The 21,066-nt window shown below is 36.3% G+C and overlaps 1 protein-coding gene across 1 annotated transcript; it reads right to left on the reverse strand.

The window, feature by feature from the left end:
• Nucleotides 1–7,788: 7,788 nt before the first annotated feature.
• On the reverse strand, nucleotides 7,789–21,035 carry LOC121367435. Its single transcript, XM_041491602.1, has 4 exons — nucleotides 20,946–21,035; nucleotides 16,110–16,322; nucleotides 14,030–14,837; nucleotides 7,789–10,554 (listed from the first exon to the last, which is right to left on the reverse strand). The coding sequence occupies exons 2-4, from the start codon at nucleotides 16,277–16,279 to the stop codon at nucleotides 10,327–10,329; spliced, it is 1,206 nt and encodes a 401-aa protein (XP_041347536.1). The 5' UTR covers nucleotides 16,280–16,322; nucleotides 20,946–21,035; the 3' UTR covers nucleotides 7,789–10,326.
• Nucleotides 21,036–21,066: the final 31 nt, after the last annotated feature.

The following is a 21,066-nucleotide window of genomic DNA, read 5'->3' on the forward strand; positions in this document are numbered from 1 at the left end:
TATATACTAACGGCTATACTAAAGGATCCTGTGTATCATTAAAACTCAGTAATACTTATATTTTTAAAATAAATCAAAACCTTTTGTTTGCAATACATGTATTATTTATCTGTTAAAAATACCAGTCTTGACTTCTGAACATAAAGTGCAGTCTACACCATGTCTGGTGTGCCGTCGTTGATGCAACAAGACAACATGTTGTTGAACAGTGGTGGTTGTTTTTTGTAAGCACGTAACCAGTTTCGCAGTGCTTCCACTAATTGGGATGTCAAGTTCAAGTTCTTTATTTGCCTTAAGTTAAACAAACTTATCAGCATAAATACATACATATATAATTACGGTATATATACAAATATACAAATACAGGTGTCGTTTCCAAATTATTTCGTAGGTTTATTAGCTTGGTATAGGCATTTTGCAAATGTGACGTCACATGTACTCTCCCTTGATAAAGAAGATCTCTAGTATTCCTAACCGTCGATAACATCTCCGTAGACACTGTATGGTGTTCTGATGAACACCACAATGTCGAACAACAACGTTTACTATCATTCCAACTTAAGCATACCAATCGCTCGAAGATGTCCATTTTCCGAGAGGCTTGACATCACCTTGATGACAATCGGATACCAACAAAAGTGATTTTCAGTGTCTTGAGAAGCCATAGGAAGGAAATGTTTTATTTAACAACGCATTCAACACATTTTATTTACGGTTGAGAAGCCATAGTCGTTTTGCAGTCCAATGATAAGAGAGGGGCGGGACGTAGCCCAGTGGTAAAGCGCTCGCTCGATGCGCGGTCGGTCTGGGATCGATCCCCGTCGGTGGACCCATTGAGCTATTTCTCGTTCCAGTCAGTGCACCACGACTGGTATATCAAAGGCCGTGGTATGTACTACCCTGTCTGTGGGATGATGCATATAAAAGATTCCTTGCTGCCAATCGGAAATAGTAGCCCACAAAGTGGCGACAGCGGGTTTCCTCTCTCAATATATATGTGGTCCTTAACTATATGTCTGACGCCATATAACCGTAAATAAAAGGTGCTGAGTGCGTCATTAAATAAAATATTTCCTTCCAATGATAAGAAAAATGACGCCAAACAGGAACATGCGCCCCAAAATGCACATAAGGCAAGCTGTGCACATAAAGCGTGCATAACACGTGCAATTGATAGAACACCTCTGGGAATGGTTATACAATAATTTTCTGAAGTTTTCATGACCAGACTTCAAGTAAATGCAATTTTGCAAACATACATTTGGTGCACAGGATCTTTTTTCCGCTAGTATATTTTAATAACCCTTGTAATCAAAACCTGCAACGGTGGTTTAATGATTAAGCCATTGGCCGGCAAGTGTGTTACGGCGTTGGCACGTAAATACCGGCTCCCACCCAGAGCAAGTTTCAACAGCTCAATGGGGAGGTGTACGGTCAAACTACGACTTCTCTCTCACCGACCACCCCTGCGCGTGCTGTAACCTCACCGTGGTGCAGGGGTGTAACATTCTCTTTGAGAATGGCCAATACAGCACAAATTGAAGTTTAGAGTAAAATTCGGTGTCCGTAAAATTCTGTGATATTTGTATTTGTATTTTTGGCACAGTTCTTTACACTGTTTTTGTTTAAACCTTGAATTTTTGTATTGATGTTGATCATCACTATTTATTTGCATTACCATAGTTTGACACCCAATAGCCGATGTATTTTTCGTGCTGGGGTGTCGTTAAACATTCATTCATTCATTCATTCTCTCACCGACCAAGCGCGGGAAGTAGCGGCAAAACGCTCGCTTGATCGATCCCCGTCTGTAGGCACATTGGGCGATTTCTCGTTCCAGCCAGTGCACCACGACTGGTAGATCAAAGGCCATGGTATCTGTCTGTGGGATGGTGCATATAAAAGATCCCATGTTACTAATGAACAATTGTATCGCGTTTCCTTTCTAAGACTAGAAATTTGACATCCAATAGCCGATGATTAATAAATCAATGTGCTCTAGTGGTGTCGTTAAACAAAGCAACGTTTAACTCTCACTAACCATTAACAACTAACCCGTCCTGGATAAACAGCCCAAGTAGCAAGAGTTGTGCCCACGATGACCGATGTGTACGCCCACGATGACCGATGTGTAGGCCCACGAAGACCGATGACCGATGTGTAGGCCCACGAAGACCGATGTGTAGGCCCACGAAGACCGATGTGTAGGTCCACGAAGACCGAAGACCGATGTGTAGGCCCACGAAGACCGATGTGTAGGCCCACGAAGACCGATGTGTAGGCCCACGAAGACCGATGACCGATGTGTAGGCCCACGAAGACCGATGACCGATGTGTAGGCCCACGAAGACCGATGTGTAGGCCCACGATGACCGATGTGTAGGCCCACGAAGACCGATGTGTAGGCCCACGAAGACCGATGTGTGTGCCAAGGACAACATCCTTGAACGTTAATTGGATATGAATGAATGTTTAACGACACACCAGCACAAAAATACATATCAGCTATTGGGTATAAATTGTAATGGAACGAAACGTGATTAAACCTGTTTAACTTCATGTAGCCCATCAAACATGTCATGGACAATGGACTCAAATTAAGCTCCACATAATTTTTAAAAATTAAATATTTACAAATAAATAAGTGTTTTAACCGTAGTCCAAATGACTACCAAAACATGACTATCCAACAAAAACAACAAATACAGTTTTAAAGTGTATTTCCTCGAAATGTGTTATACACAAACAAATTAGATATATCACAGTGAAAACCACATCTCAAAATGTGTTACATTATAAACAATAAATCAACAAGTACTTTCTTTACCATTTTGATAGTCTGAATATTCGGCACTTTTATACTTACTAACATTTTAAAAAAAAGAAAAAAAGAATTCTTATGTTAATACGTTTGGGACTGACCTACAGGCAATGCCTATATTAAGGTCCTCTACATTTTACATTTTATAAAACATTTTTAACTAAATATCTGTTCAGTAATTAGGTGGCTTATTGCTGTTACGTATACCCTCTTTAAATGAAGACCAACCTTTTAATACTCAAAAACTGTGTAACAAAACACAGACTTGAGAGAAAACAAACATTTAAATATTAAACAGAAAAAAGAACTAGTAGCAGAAAAAAAATCTACACATCACATTTAACACATTTTGCATTACTAAAACAGCCGGTCATCCCGAATGGCACAATACTGTGTTTCATGGTTTGCCTGCAAGTATTTACAACTGCTGATCATCTATCAAAAATAATTATTTCCATACTCATTGCACAATAAAAATAAATAAGTTAGCAGACGGCCAGGTTGACATCTTGATTTATCGAGCACATCAAGGCTGTATTCCGTTTTGCTCGTGTTAACTGGTAAAGCAGCATGGTAAATGCACACACCACTTCATGACACCAGCAGCATGGTAAATGCACACACCCGCATCATGATGCAGCCCAGCGGAAGAGGATTCACCTGATCTGTGACTAGCCACACAATCCAGCTGGTACCAGTGCTTCACAACTATATCAAGACCTTTCGTATCCTGTATGTGTGGAAAAGTACCAAAAAAAATACCCTTTATATATATATATAAAAAAAAATTATATGTACATTTTTTTTTTTAATATGTACTTTTTATATGTAATTTTGTTCTGTCTATGTATAGCAGGTTTGTTTTCTCATTCTTCAGACCAAGTGATATAATTCCAGAATGTAACAAGTGTCAGCCGATGAGTACGGCAAATGTTCTTAGATGTGTTTAGAGAAAATGTTTTCTTTTCCACCCACCATATCAAGTAGAGATTACGGTACAAACTTCTAATATATGGGAGGATAAACGTTTGCCATGTGTACTTTAAATAACTGACTGTTTTAATACTTTGTCTGGTAATGTGTTGGCATACCATTTAGCATCAACAACAAAAGTTTCTACTAAAATACCACACAAAAAATAATCTATGATTAATACAAAAATCGAGTGAATTGTAACAGACCAAACAGTATTGGTCAAATGTAATGATCTATGAAATTTAAATTAATATATATTAATACAGGTATTAAGTTTATTGCTACTAGTTTTTAATCAAAGTACATATAATATTGCTATTATTTAACTTCTGATTCTAGATAATATTTTAAAAAGAATCAAAATATCACAAAATAAATAAAATAAATAAATCTATAAACTTAACTTATTCAATACAATATTCCAAACCAACTGCTAGCAATGTTTTATTTTAAATTTGTTAGTTTGCCAATTAGATGCAATAACAAAAACACAACAATATTTATGCAAAGAGATGTATAAGGGATGCACTCGTGTACTGTTAGCAGTAATACTAAACTGAATCACGATGAACTGATTGAAATTCAATACTTGGCAGTTAACACCTTGGTCAGAAAGTCTCAGTGTCAAGGGAAATACCATAATAGTCATTCAAAATTTTAAACAGAAAAAAACAAAACAAAAACTTGTTCACCATTTTTAGAAAATGTTAAATCCAATTTTACTTTAAGAGCTTAAAAAAAGAAGTTTAAAATGTATGGTAGAGCACACATTTGAGGTTGTTAAAGATTATTTTTTCTAATGTTAAGGAACCCTCTGCCCCTCCCTCCAAGCCATCTGCATGTTGGACAGATAGATGTGCTACCATAAGATAATCTTAGAACGAAAAAAGTCATCCAAGTTCAAACATGGTAACAGAGGAAACGGACATATTCAACAAGTAGTTATTTAGTCAAGTTAATGGTTTTAAGCATCAAATGATGTTTCAATAAAATGTAACATAAGATTGAATGAGCTAGTAACTGTCTACAGGTAAATACACTCTCTCCCATGTTGAGCAAATGTTCTAGGAAAACCCAAAGTATGTGAACTCACCCTTGTAAATGTAAGTGAGGGTGAAATGAGTGACTGATTGTAGTTATTTCTTTCTCTAACAGGAGATACGAGAACACACCCTTGTAACTGTAAGCGAGGGTGAAGCGAGGGTGAAACAAGTGACTGATTGTAGTTATTTCTTTCTCTAACAGGAGATACGAGAACACACCCTTGTAACTGTAAGCGAGGGTGAAGCGAGGGTGAAGCGAGGGTGAAACGAGTGACTGATTGTAGTTATTTCTTTCTCTAACAGGAGATACGAGAACACACCCTTGTAACTGTAAGCGAGGGTGAAGCGAGGGTGAAACGAGTGACTGATTGTAGTTATTTCTTTCTCTAACAGGAGATATGAGAACACACCCTTGTAACTGTAAGCGAGGGTGAAGCGAGGGTGAAACGAGTGACTGATTGTAGTTATTTCTTTCTCTAACAGGAGATACGAGAACACACCCTTGTAACTGTAAGCGAGGGTGAAGCGAGGGTGAAACAAGTGACTGATTGTAGTTATTTCTTTCTCTAACAGGAGATACGAGAACACACCCTTGTAACTGTAAGCGAGGGTGAAGCGAGGGTGAAGCGAGTGACTGATTGTAGTTATTTCTTTCTCTAACAGGAGATACGAGAACACACCCTTGTAAATGTAAGCGAGGGTGAAGCGAGGGTGAAACAAGTGACTGATTGTAGTTATTTCTTTCTCTAACAGGACATATCACAGTACAACATCGGTGTTAATATAACTAGGAAAACCTGAGACAGTTGATCAGGAAGGTTTCATGACTAAACAAACCCTCTAGTGTTACACAAGGAAATTATAGTATAATACTGTGTTACTTTATTAAATAACACTAACTCATTCACTCACTCATTCTCTCGCTCTCTCTCTCTCTCTCTCTCTCTGTATGTGTGTCTGTTTGTCTCAATCTCTCTGTTTTGTCACTCTCTCTCTCTCTCTCTCTCTCTCTCTCTCTCTCTCTCTCTCTCTCTCTCTCTCTCTCAGAGCTAATAGTTACAGAGCTTGCTAAATTATAAACACTGTCACCTATACCCACCATCACAAATCATAATTATTTACATTATAATGTTTTAGAATATTTACAACATTCACAACACTTAGTTCACACACACTATATACATATGTTACATATTAAATAATTATGTCCAAAAATTCCTAACACTATCCTTTTTATATGCTTTCAGCTTTGGGTATCATTTCAACACACTGTTTTCTGGAGGTGGCATATTAGGTGCTAAATCAATATTGTTTGGCTATATTTTGAGAGAAAATAAATTAGACAATTTTTCTAACCCTAATACAATAGACTGTGCCTTTAGCAAAACCTCTCAAGTTTCTGTTGTTTTGAAACTGAGTGACATCCAATTTTTTTATTTATTAATAGTTTAACCAATGAAGTGGTAAATATATGCAATATTCTGATGGAAACATTCTAACAGATCTCTACAGTTACAACAACTACAGCAGATGCCCATCATTCACTAGAAAGCTAGTTAAGCAGTCTTCAACAAATACAACAAAAAGATCACATCAAAAACACTAATGGCACAAAGGGGAAAATAGGCAAAGCAATCTTGTAGTATAACTTCAACACCCACACACATATAGATATATATATATTTGATCTATATTTATAAGCTGGTAATAATAACAATGAGCTGCATGGCTACTTAAGAAACAATTCTCTACTTTCCTTCGTGTTTAACAGTCATTCATGTACTGAAATCCAAGGAAAATGCACCAGTTAGATTTGTAGTTGTAAAAATTATATGAAAAGAAATTAAGACATTAAGCTGATTTTGTATAACTGAATGTATTCTGGTATGCAATAAATAACCCTAAAGTTTAATTCAAGAGTTAGGTTTACTGCATCTTTTTATAGCAACTTCACACATGCAATACCAATAACTGAAAATTGAGTGATGCATTTTTAATCCAGTTCAATATACTTCCAATATCCAGACACAGAAGTAAACGAACATGTGTTAAAACATAACAAATAAGAGGTGTGTGTAACTTCATGTGTTTGTATTTTAAAGCAACATATTGGAACCAACATGACCGACAGTTCAACCCACACATTAAATGTAGGTGACGTCTTGCGTGTTAAGACAGGAATGATCAATCACCCGTTAGGTATAAATTTAACCAATGTCAGACGTTTTTTGTCACTGATCTGTCCTCAAGTAAGAAGCTACTTCTTATATTCAGGATCGATGTGTCTGAACAGTCAGTGGCTCTGGGCACATTAACACTTTCCAATCTTCTCTTTATTCTTGCCACCTGCTCTTACAAGCTTGGTTAAGAGAGTGTGTATGTATGTGTGTGTACTTGTATGAATGTACATGTGTGTACCCATGTGTGTACATGTATGTTGGAATGTGTGTGTGTGTGTGTTGTGTTATTCATCAAACATCCTATACACTAGTTATACCGTACACATATCTAACTGTATTTGTTAGTGAAATGTTTGACTAAAATATATTTAACACATGCTACTGTTTCCCCATGTTTGTTACAGATTGAACTTAATAAATAACAATACTGAAATATATCACAAATATGGTGTATCACATCAATGGCAACAGCCTCACATAATTCATATTCTAATGCTCCAGAAAGATTTGCTTTAAATCCATAACATATAAGAACATTTAAGAAGTCGATAACCCTTTCCAGTCCTTGTTTACTTGTAGATTTTATGAAATAAAAAACCCGTCTTACTTTAAAGTATATTTTTTTATAATTTGTTCAAAAAATAACTTTAATTTGTTGACCACCATTAGAGCACATTGATTTATTAATCATCAGTTACTGGATGTCAAACATTTGGTAATTCTAACATATAGTCTTCAGAAGAAACGTGCTACATTTTTACACTAGCAGCAAGGGGTCTTTTATACACAACTTCCAAACAAGGGATCTTTTATACACAACTTCCCAACAAGGGATCTTTTATACACAACTTCCCAACAAGAGCACAAAACATACCATGGCCTTTGATATCAGTCATGGGGCATTGGTTGGCATAGGAAAAAATCAATTAGTCCACCGAGGAGCAAGCATAACTTTACAAATGTTTTTCAACTTTTTAGTCACATTCCCTTTTTCTATTTCTAAAAAATGACCAATGTCCAGACGGTTCTGGTGGTTTCCCACCCATTCAACCCACCTTTCATGCCCCATCTAAAAAATATATATATTTATTCACACTTCAAAAACACCATCAAACTTTCAGTTCAAGGTTGAACAATGCAGTAATTATTTCATTTAAAGACAAAAAACCATGCTTCCCTGCCGCTGGTACCAACGATTTAGAAACCTGTGAAAAATCTGGTCAACAGTGCCAAAAATATAACAGAAGAATTATATATGGAGGTCATCATTTTCATGCATAATTAGCATTAGGGGAGTGCTCAAGGGACAATAAGTGTAAATAAATATAAACACATATAAGTATTGATCCACCCGTCAAACATTTACAGTCTGGAAAGTGTTAATGATAACTCCTGGTCTGGAATAGCTCTTCAAAGGTAATAATACAGACACCTGCATTTTGTAAGAGTCCCCAATGAATATTACACAAATATGGATGGCAGACAGTAACAAGATAAAATATGGCAAAATATGTGACATAAAACATCTCAAATTGAAAGTATATGTTCTTACAAAGAGCTGCCTTTTATGTAATTAAATTCATAAAAATAAAAGTAGTATTTACAAATTTTGATTCTACATAACATGTAATAATTTGTAATGGGACATGGGAAATAACTCTTGGTGTGACATGCAAATGGGGTGTAGTATGCAAATAATGGCTAACAGTTCATCTAATAAAGAAAACTCAAATGGCATTATTGGTTACAAGCAGCAAGATTGAACTCTTTGGTATTCAAAGAATGAGCAATAATAAAAACTTTCTGGAGCACTCTCAACATGTAATCATCATCACAAACATTTAAATCACAAAGTTATAATCTTTTACAAGCACTAAAATGTCTGATTTACTGAATCACATAACATATACATTCAATAAAATAAATAAATAAATTCATATAAAAAAAAGACAGTAAATTCTGGTTAAGCCAATATCTGAATAATCTAGAATTGATAAAAATTGATTTCAATATAGCAATTAGAAAAACAAATTTTGAATTTATAAAAAGCTATCACATATTGAGTCTTAGGGCAATCCTGAGGGGACGCGCAATGCTGCAAGAATACATGAAATAGACCACAAATATTGGTGGCTAAATATTTCATAGTGAAGACTTGTTCTTCTGTTCTTTTAAGCACTATCCCTTTGGGTTAGTATGTTAGCAGTTATAACTAGCCCAACTTGAAGAAGCATTTGTCTCAGGCACTGGGCTAGCTTATACGACAGTTAAGAATACACTCAAGTAATTAATATGGCATCAAACATAACAATCCTGTTAATTTTTCAACACTAAATAAGTTCAGAACAATATTTTGATAATTTTTTTAATAAATTGCAAGGACCTAGCAATTATGTGCTACAAGCAAGGTTACTGTCATTGTTACTGACACCAAAAAATGTTTTTAAAAATAAAATAAAAAAACCATCTAAAAAACAAGAGAGCTATTTTATATTTTCAAATCTAATTTCATGTTTCATTTATGTTCTACCACCCTTACCCCCGTAAAAACAAGAGTACTGGTGAGGTACATGATACCACTGTCAAAAGTAGGTCACCATGACCTAGTTAAGGTATCACTATCCCAAGTTGTACTTGCATGCAAGGTTTGATGATCCTATATGAATTGATATGGAAGATATGGCTTTAATGCGTGAAAAGTAGGTTGTAGTGACCTAGTTATGGGATGCGACACACCGTCATCCAGAGTTGTACTTGCATGCAAGGCTTGATGAATCTAAATGATGAGAAAGATATTCTCCAGAAACGAAATGTTTAAGGACGGACAGACGGACAATGCCATACCATATTACAACAGGCATATACACCCCCCCCATCCCCCAAAAACCAAACCCAACCAAACCAAACAAAGCAAAAAATTCACATAATTAGCAGTTTTAGTAGTCGTCCTTCGATATATACATTAGGAGAACTATGTCATGATTTGAAATGATCTAGCATTGACGAATATCATTTAAACACACAGACATTTGAGCCACAATACACAGATTACGAAGAAATGAAAGCCCAATCCAACATAAATATCACACAACTAATCGCGACGACACAAATGTTCAATCAAGCAAATCGTTGAGTTTGTTTCACACAACTGATCGTGACGACATGAATGTTCAATCAAGCAAATAGTTGAGTTCGTATCACACAACTGATCGCGACATGGATGTTCCATCAAGCAAGTCGTTGAGTTTGTTTCACACAATTGTTCACGACGACATGGATGTTCAATCGATCGTGACAACATGGATGTTCAATCAAGCAAATCGTTGAGTTCGTCGCGGATGGTACGTCGCTGACTGAGCAGCCTCCTCAGTTCGGATGCCACCTGTCCGAGTCGCCGGCCCAGTTCACGCACCTCGTCAAGCTGCTCCTGTCGCTGTCGTTCACGCTCCACGTGGATGCTGATCACTTCCTGTTGGTGCTGCTCCAGCTCACTGCCAAACGTGTCCATCAGTGCATCAAGGTGGCTGTGACTTTCCTACAAACATAGTTATCATAATTATAATACACATTTATAGACTCACTGCCAAATGTGTCCATCAGTGCATCAAGGTGGCTGTGACTTTCCTACAGACATTGTTATTATAATTATAATACACATTTATAGACTCACTGCCAAACGTGTCCATCAGTGCGTCAAGGTGGCTGTGACTTTCCTACAGACATAGTTATTATAATTATAATACACATTTATAGACTCACTGCCAAACGTGTCCATCAGTGCGTCAAGGTGGCTGTGACTTTCCTACAGACATAGTTATTATAATTATAATAACACATTTATAGACTCACTGCCAAACGTGTCCATCAGTGCGTCAAGGTGGCTGTGACTTTCCTACAGACATAGTTATTATAATTATAATACACATTTATAGACTCACTGCCAAACGTGTCCATCAGTGCGTCAAGGTGGCTGTGACTTTCCTACAGACATAGTTATCATAATTATAATACACATTTATAGACTCACTGCCAAACGTGTCCATCAGTGCGTCAAGGTGGCTGTGACTTTCCTACAGACATTGTTATTATAATTATAATACACATTTATAAACTCACTGCCAAACGTGTCCATCAGTGCGTCAAGGTGGCTGTGACTTTCCTACAGACATTGGAATTTTTTATATATATATATAAACTGTCAAAAGTGTTCTTCAGTGCATTCAGATATCTTTGACTTTCCTACAAACATGGGTATTACTATTATAATATACATACAAAGTTGGCTGAATTTTATGGAATTGATGAACGCTGATCGTCCTGCCTAGGAACATGATGTCATTTGGGTGAAGACATACTATGCATGCAAGATTTTGTATCACACATATATGTTCAATAAAAGATATTTTTCTTGCAAGGTCAGAATTGTCTTTATTATTATAGTAATGGGAAATTCTGCTTAGCAAGACTTGCAGAATTTCTCATTCTTCCCTTCACAGGATGAAGTTGATATCCTACATCATTAACTAGTTATTCTCTATTTCATTTCTAATTTTAGTCATCAAAAATGCCCCATATGTCGTAAACATATCACAAGGGGAGCAAATTCAGTATAGTTCCTTTGACAAAACAACTTCCTGTTGGAGTCTGGACCAGATGTTGGACAATATTTTGAACATCACCCCTGTGTACTTGAGATTGCAATTTTAACATAACAAGTTGAACATCACACCTGTGTACCTGAGATTACAGTTTTAACGTAACAAGTTGAACATCACACCTGTGTACCTGAGATTGCAGTTTTAACGTAACAAGTTGAACATCACACCTGTGTACCTGAGATTGCAGTTTTAACGTAACAAGTTGAACATCACACCTGTATACCTGAGATTGCAGTTTTAACGTAACAAGTTGAACATCACACCTGTATACCTGAGATTGCAGTTTTAACGTAACAAGCTGAACATCAAACCTGTGTACCTGAGATTGCAGTTTTAACGTAACAAGTTGAACATCAAACCTGTGTACCTGAAATTGCAGTTTTAACGTAACAAGTTGATCAGACCTGTATACCTGAGATTGCAGTTTTAAACAAGTTGAACATCACACCTGTGTACCTGAGATTGCAATTTTAACTAACAAGTTGAACATCATACCTGTGCAGGCCTTTCCCCAGGATTTTTTTAAGGCGCTTACATTTTTAACATCAGTATAACACAAATCAAACCAAAATAAGTGGGGTAGTGAGTTGAAAACAGTTAAGTGTTTGCCTTCAATCCAGCTAATCGTGCTCTATTTTAAAACTTTTTTTAAAGTAGCCCATCAATTCCCCACCCCGAACAATTTCATAACTTGTGCCATGTTGTTGCTGTTGATTTCTGCGTCGTGTTAAATGCTTGTTGTGATTTCTGCTTGTAAAATACCTAGGCTAAGAATGCCGACTTCACAGTATATTCCATTTACAAAAAAAAAAAAATAATAATAATTTTTTTTTTTAAATTTACAGTCTTTTTAAAATCCAGCTAAATTATTAAATGTCACCTCACATTCTTACAAATATATATCTAACATTATTTAATAAATATGATTATTGTAAACTAATTCAGTGTACGTTTAACTGCAATTTGTATAAATTTATACTGCATGTTCATTTCCCGCGATCGCATCTCTCGACCATAGGTACAAAATTAACAAAGACAAAGGAAATAAATGAAACTGCCGTTAGGTATTCATTGATGCAAACAACTATTGTTTTTCTACAAATTTACATCAAGATTTACTTCTGTGTAATCGTATTGTTCAATGTCCGCAACGAAGCCTCTTGACACATGGGTGTCAGCTGACTCTGAAGCGTGACGTATATTCGCGTCAAGAGCTTTCCTCGGTTCAGCCAACGAACGTTCTTCATAACGTTCGCGAACTATTTGATTGGTGTCCGTCGTGTCCATTTGGTTTAACGTGAAGCGCACAAACCAGTGTTTATGAACGTTTTGTTTTCGCTCGATCTGGCTGAACTCAGCTCTTGGGATAGCCTACATGTCTTTCGGCCCTGAATTGGCATGTGTACTCAAATTGACACGCATTGTCGGTTTGTTTTTATTACTTTGGTTCAAAGACTTTACAAAGTTCAAAATAACAAATTACAGATCTTCTAGAAATTGAATTACCATCACAATGCTGTCATACATGTCGAAAGCATGCCGTTAAAATTAATAACAGTGATTATTAAAATACACTGTATTCTGGATTTTCTCGTTACCTGTCACGAGATTGCTATTACGCTAATTGAATATTTGGTATTATTATTATGTCTGAGCTGTCGGATAGATTATGTAACCGTTTGTTCAGATCAGAAGATTGAAAATGGTTTAGCCAAAATTTTAGCCACTTGCAAATTTTATTAGCCTTTTTTTTTTTAAAATAGTTTTTAATTAGCCAATGGCTAATTTGGTTACCGACAGCGCGAGCCTTGGATGTTTTCAGTGTGGGAGTTTTGGGAAGGGGGTGTTAGGATAGAAATGACTGATTGCCAACTTAACTGTACTTTTAAAAAGTGCTTCACCTATCGTTTATTCAATTAAATGGTACAGTTGATTCTGTCAATGGGATCTTCTTTGATCGGCCTTGAAGCTTGATTGCTCAGCACGGGAATCCCGTTACGCGTAAGCGCCTTCCTGACAGATTAGCGGTCCCAGTAGATGCGGTAAAATTACTAAACACCAGTCGTGAGCAGACGACTGGTCTATTGTTAGGTATTTAAGAAGTGTTTTATCTTTCATAGTAATTAGGTGTGTTTGATATACTGGTACACAAGTTGTTTGCAAGAGGTAGTCGACTGCCACGCTCATACTTGTGAAAATTGTTTTTCTAAAGCACTTCAAATCAAGGCGTAGCGTCAAAGTGCTTACTTTACGGACCAAGGCATGTCGGGCCGCTACGCCTAACGGCCCTGGGGAAACCCCTGCTGTGTACCTGAGATTGGAGTTTTAACATAACAAGTATTTGTACTATACCTGGAGTCTGGACCGGATGTTGGTCAGGTTGTTATCCACCTGGTCCACCCTCTCTCTGAGCAGCTCGGGGGCCGTGCTTTCTGCCGGCCTCACCTCAGAAGAACCTGATGTAGCAGCGTCACTGGTGTTTGTTAGATTGACCCTTGACCTGGCAGGTCGCCGCAGCGCTGGAAGTGATGTCATTCTGTGCCGGGTGACGAGCCCTGCAGGCCTCGGGTTTGTAGGAGGACGGGGTGTCGTCGATGGGGCTGGACTCCGTCTGTCTGCACCGACACTCGTATCAACAGAGCTCGACACACCGCTATTTGAAGTTATGCTACTGCTACTGATTCGGCTGTTGTTGTTGTGGCTGCTGCTGTTGTTGTTGTTGTCATCACTCCTGAACCGGTTTCCCGACAGGCGGGCTCTTAGCCGTGTGTGGTTTGTTGGGACAGGCAGCCCAGTTCTTGTGGTTATTCGCTGGGAGTTGGAACTGGTTGATCGGTTGGCTGGTGTGGAGCGCCCAGACAGTAAGGGCAACTCCTTGGTTTCGAGCGTCACCTGCGATGAGACACTGTAGTTTGTGTGCTGGTGTACGCTGTGGTACTTCAACATCCCTGTCCACTTACAGCTCTTGAGCGAGCACCGGACTCTCTTGTTTTCAATCCTCTCATCGAGGTCCTTGTTCCGCTCATACCGGCCCTCGATCCGGCACACGGGACACCGGGTTCGGTTCAGGTGGCGGCCACTGGTCGACCAGACATAGATACAGGAATGACAGAACTTGTGTTTGTTGTTGCACTGCATTGCTTCCTTGAGGATTTGGTAACTGTCAATTACAAATAGAGGCAATCACATGTTGGCAACAAATAACAAATGTGTAAATGTACAAACACCAAATTGGAAAGGAACATTTGTGCAGTGAGACTCTAACACAAGTATAATCCATGACGATTACAGATCTCTGAGAACTAAAACGTTACGCAATATACATATATTAAATTTACACTACACTCTTCTAAATAATGTTCAAATATATTATATTATCATTATAATAATGACATAAGGAAAAATTGGTTAACATGAAACTAGACGAGCAAACAATGGGCTAACAAAACAATTTCTGTACCGTAATATACTTTAATTTTGTAGCTGTAAATTATTGCACAAAACAATTCGTACCCCCACTTCATCCAAAATGTCTTTTGTAATGATCACTCCTTCTAAAATTATGCAAAACTCCAGTCAATACCACTCTCATTTCACTGTTACTGTGATGTAATTTGACAATTATTGATTTTTCCTTTTATGTTTTTTTTCTTTCTTTGGCATAAATATACAATTGAAAAAAAAAATCATCTGTAACAGGAATATTGTCCACAATTGTATATATTTAATATATGAATAAAAATTAATTATGTTTACAACCCCTGCAATTTCAAAAAGGTAAAAAAAAAATCAATGTAGTCCATAGCAAAGAAAGTGATGTGAAGAATTATAACCCCTGGCACAATTTCCATAGCACTGCTGATTGCTGTGGGCAATTGCTGGGTTGAGTAACTCCTGACAAACTCCTCCATTCCTATAACATTTCTTGTATCACATAATTTCCCTCAGAGCTAGCTAGCTCTGGCACTTGCCATTAACAAATTTTAACAAAGAGTAGCAGTAAAGTACATGATACGCCCATCAGGAGTTTGATGGAAAACCATGGATATTAATGAATATGTTACGGTACGATTCAATTCTAATTATGTAAATACAGACAAATTATTTGTATCACAGTGACCTGGTAATTGTATGTGACACACCACCATCCCAAACTGTTCCTACATGTGAAATTTTATGGTCCTGTACACATCTGTACGCAAGATATGATGGATGGACAATGACATACCATAATACGACCCATCATAGACAGGTGTATAACAACAATTGGCAAAGTAATTTCTTGTATCAATTGATATTTTGTCATAAAATAACTGTTTCTGGCATTTTTTAAGTTTAATAGATAATTTGGTAAAATATTCTGCTCACCCAGAGCTAGCTGTGATCTGCCCTCTCCCCTAGAGTGTTATCTAATCGTTGATCGACCCCTTACCATATGGCACATTCCAAGTCATCCTTTTCATCTTCAGGCAGGCTTAAGAAGATATCTTCTGGGTAGCCACCCGGTTTGATGATGCCCTCCCTGGGGCGTGGGACCTGGGGCGCGGCCAAGCTCAGCACAGCCTCGATCAGAGCGAGGAAGCTACTGGCGTCCGTGTCCATGGCGATACCTGCAGCAGCTACACAGGTACTCGGTATTACATTCCTGGAAAATAATATTATCAATATATGATACAATATGACAATCAAACACGTTAATTCTACAATATCAGAGAAATTGAACATAAATTCATATATAAACAAGACTACCAGTGTGGTACATGATAAGCCTGTCATAAGTAGGTCATGACGACCTATAGTCCATCCCATCCTCCTAAAAAAATGTTTTTTTGTAAATAATTTCAGTTTGGTTTGATGTAAGAAGAAAAGAAAAAAAGTGTTTAGGAAAAAGACTATTTTTGAGTGTAATTTAGAAAACTATCAGCTCAGAAATGAATAACTTGTAGTAAATTTCATGGTATGAAAAAAAGGCGTTCCGTGTAGGGCTGACTATAGTCATTAGAGCTGCAACGATTCACTCACATATTCTGTGCACTGAATACAGGCTATCTGTGATACGTAATCGTTCCCAAACAACCAAATATATTCATGGGTTTAATTATTATTATTTTATTTTGATCTTTATTATTATTAATTATATCTATTTAGAAAGACCACAGTTTGCAAGCTGTATGAACACACAGGTGTATTTCAATCAGTTTACTATACACTACCCAACATACTCATGATTGCCAAATTATGTTAGTCATGCAATGTTTTTGGTATATCTTCTGTATAATGTAGTTAATTATTATTAACAACGTGAGAAATAAAGTGACATGTGATTACACTTGGCAGATATTAATAATAATAATAATATGTTAAACCGTTCATCACTGCTGTCTTAAATGCCAGCAATATGGGGTTTTGAAAACACTGCAACCAACTATTTGTGAAGAACAAATTCGCCCTCAAACTCCCCCCTCCCCCCCAAAAAAATCCCACCCAAACAACACCACCAACTCTGAAACTTTCATGAATAATAAAATATTGTAATAACACAATGGATGAGTCATTATTATATTATTATCATATCAATGGTCAAACTAGGTTTCTTACACACCTGTTGGTGAGAACATCATTCATTATTTTTATAACATACTTGTTTACAGATGTATGTGTGTTAACAATTTCAAGACATACAACTGGCTGCTCCTGGGTGATGACCAGGTCACTAATGCCATACATCCAATGAAAAAAACAGCATGATCGAAATTGATTACACTGTTAACCTGACAATCATTTGTCTGTGACGCACAAGTTATTTACAAATGCAAAGGCTGTAAATAACTTTTAGTCAAAAAAGATGTTAAAATTTGCTTAAAACCTGGTTTTTGAGGATATGTAAGAAATAGTATAATACATTTGTGTCCGTTAAATACCATTTATCTCACAACTCGTCTAAAAACGTATCAAACTTACTTTTGCTCGTTAGATACATTTTAAACAAAAATCATTGTAAAATAAATGGTATCTTACAGCCACTCATATACTATACTCTATGTACACATTGCAAAATGTTGCGGCATGTTATATCTAACTAATCAATTAACCGGTGGGAAAATTCTTCAACTGCAGTTACTGTAACAGCCGAAAGTAATGTAGGCTAAATAACATCCAAAATTTATTTGCAAAACCATGTGCAATGCTCAATGAAATAGTGTTAACTGTCTAACACAATCTTTAAAATTGAGCATTCATTATTCTTTTACATGTATTAAAACATAATAATAATAATAATAATAATAAAATTAAATTAAAAATCCAACATAATTTTGGAGATTTTACTATGTGTGTATTAGAGACGTTAGCCAAATTAGTCATGTTTTAATTTTTACAATTTGGAAAAAGTACCAGCTCTCAAATTCTTATTTGGATAAAATTGGAAATGAAAGAAAAAAAACACACCCCGTAAACATCCAAACACCTCTATATTTCAATGTTTCTATGATTTTATTGATAGTGAAAAGTTCAAAACTGACATTTATTTTACTTCTATTTTGGGTCTTGTTAATTTTCTTTTATTATTATTTTGTTTTTATAACTTACATTTAATTATTTAATTTTCAACGTCTAACATTCCAGAATTTAATGTTAAATACATCCTACTAATTAAATGCTATTTTAGACTATGTTCACTGGTGGGTTGCTTCAAGTCAGTAGTACAGTATTGGTAGATTCACTGTAATTATTGGTATTAAATGCTATTTTAGACTATGTTCACTGGTGGGTTGCTTCAAGTCAGTAGTACAGTATTGGTAGATTCACTGTAATTATTGGTATTCGTATTTATTTGTGATATGTATCATATTTGCTGCACCTCTAATAGTTATACAACACACCGCTATCCCAAGCTGTACTTAAAAACAAGGTTTGTTGATCCTATATGAATTGATTTGGAAGATATGGCCCACACAAGAATTATCTTTAATGAGCAGTAATGCATTAAAAGTATTTACGTAGTTATGATATTTACTATCCCAAATTGTACTTGCATGCAAGGTTTGATGATCCTATATGAATTGATAACAAAGGTATGCTCCTAAAACAAACAGTTTATGGAAGGAAGGACAATGACGGGCATATAACAGAGTGCTCAACTGTATTTCCAAAATCTGAATTTTATACACAATGATGAACTTTCTGCTAACTAGATCATATATAGTCATGCCATGAAATAGTAATATATATGTACGTAGGTTAATATAAGTGTTCTATGACCACACAATGCATAAATCTAAAGGAAATACTAGTGTTATGTGAAAATGCTAAATGTTTGCCAGTCACATAGTTCTTAAGCATTATTATGATAATGTCTAACATACAGGGATTCAAGATTATGGTAGCCCCACTCCCATGGCTAGTGATATTCAATGTTGAGCTAGTAAATAACTACTACTGCCATGCCCGACGGCTAGTGAATTTTTTATTTTGTTTTGGTCAAATGTTGCAGTCAAGTCCATTTTGTCAATATGAATATCCTGACCCCACCATCACCCAATGTTAGTGTTTTTATCGTCTATCTCCCTTTATAGGTAACATATCTAATTATTACTATTATTTAGTAAAATTGTATTAACTTAAAGTAAAGTAGGGCTAGTGAATCGTGGCTAGTAAATGTTTTAAATTGCTGACCCCATGGCTAGTAGATTAAAAAACAATTATAGAAGCCCTGAACATACAGTTCCTTTGGGTCCTAATATGTACTCAAATAATCGCAACGATTATTGAAATTGGTTTTATTCTAACTTGGGGATAACATCGACCACAAAGTAAAATTCTAAAAAACAACAAACAATATCAACATAATTATATAAAGAGCATCAGGCAAATCCACTACAATACATTGTTTCCAAAGCTTGATGGCACATAGCTTTATTTTATTATTTTCAACTTTTCCCCATGACATATAACGTTAGTACAAGTAGCAAATGGACACCAGTTCTCAGTTTTGCTTGACATATTTTTTATTCAATTATACATTTAAGACATCATTTGAGCAAAAAGGAAATGGAAATTAATATAGATTTTGTTAAAGAGTTCTGCACTTTTTGAAATGACCCTGAATAAACATTTATAAAACACACCAAAAATAGAACTATTGTTTTTTAGGTTGCGTAATTCTGAAGTTTGATTCCTGTTATGAAATTTCATGAAAGGCTTCAAATGAAAGTCAAGACATAAACATCTGCAACTTCGGTTTACCACTCTATTAACTTGTCACAGGGGCGGGACGTAGCCCAGTGGTAAAGCACCCGTCTGATGCACGACTGGTCTAGGATTGATCCCATTGGGCTATTTCTCTTTATAGCCAGAGCACCAAGCCTGTTATATCAAAAGCCTTGGTATGTGCTATCCTGTCTGTGGGATAGTGCATATAAAAGATCCCTTGCTACTAATGAAAAAATTTAGTGGGTTTCCTCTCCAAGACTATGTCAAAATTACCAATAGCCGATGATTAATAAATCAATGTGCTCTAGTGGTGTCATTAAACAAAACAAACTTTTAACTTGTCACAATTACACTGTCAGCTGGTACATAACAAAATGGCATTAACCAGCCAGGACAGGTGAATCATCACTGGTGTTCCCCATCCAATCTCGCCTGCAATGTTTTAAGTTTACAAGCAACAAACTGTTTACTGTGCAATAAAATGTCACTGATTTTCAGCTTGCCTTAATTTTGCTCATGGAAAAGACTGGAAATAAATAGTTTAAAAAATCAGGTTGTTTAATTGATGGCACATGGCTGGATTGGTGTCAGGCTCCTTAAAGGTCTCCAAACAGAATTTTCTAATGTGTACTGCTAAACAATGTTCTAATGTGCACTGCTACACTGTAAAGACAGGCACAAACGTTTTTGCCAGACTCGATTGTGTATCAAATTTCTTTGTCAACAACAGCACTTAATTAAATTAAAATTGTGTCAGGTAAGTAAATAATTTTCAAATCAAAGGTGTACTCTCCAATTGAAAAAAGCTTTGTGTATTTTAGACATACGACTATCCAAATTTGAAACATATGATATTTAAGCGGCGTACAAAAAGAGGAGTCTAGCTACCAGCAATACAGATAATGTCATTAAGTTTGCACCTCCAAGGACAAGGTCGGAACGGTCGGAAAGTTCAATATAAACACAACACTCTATAAGCTACACCCTGTCATTTTCCCGAAAAACAGGCGCATAAATATTGATCTAAGAAACAACTAGTAATAGAAAACAAAAATACCCATAGCTAGAACGTGTATAAATAAAGTTATTTTCTTCATAAATCTAGGAAATCATTTGACAGCGACATTTTCTGCTCTTGGACGACGGTGTCAACCTTAAAAGGCTACATGTGCTAAACA

This window comes from Gigantopelta aegis, chromosome 3, assembly GCF_016097555.1.
Source record: "Gigantopelta aegis isolate Gae_Host chromosome 3, Gae_host_genome, whole genome shotgun sequence".
Taxonomy (NCBI): domain Eukaryota; kingdom Metazoa; phylum Mollusca; class Gastropoda; order Neomphalida; family Peltospiridae; genus Gigantopelta; species Gigantopelta aegis.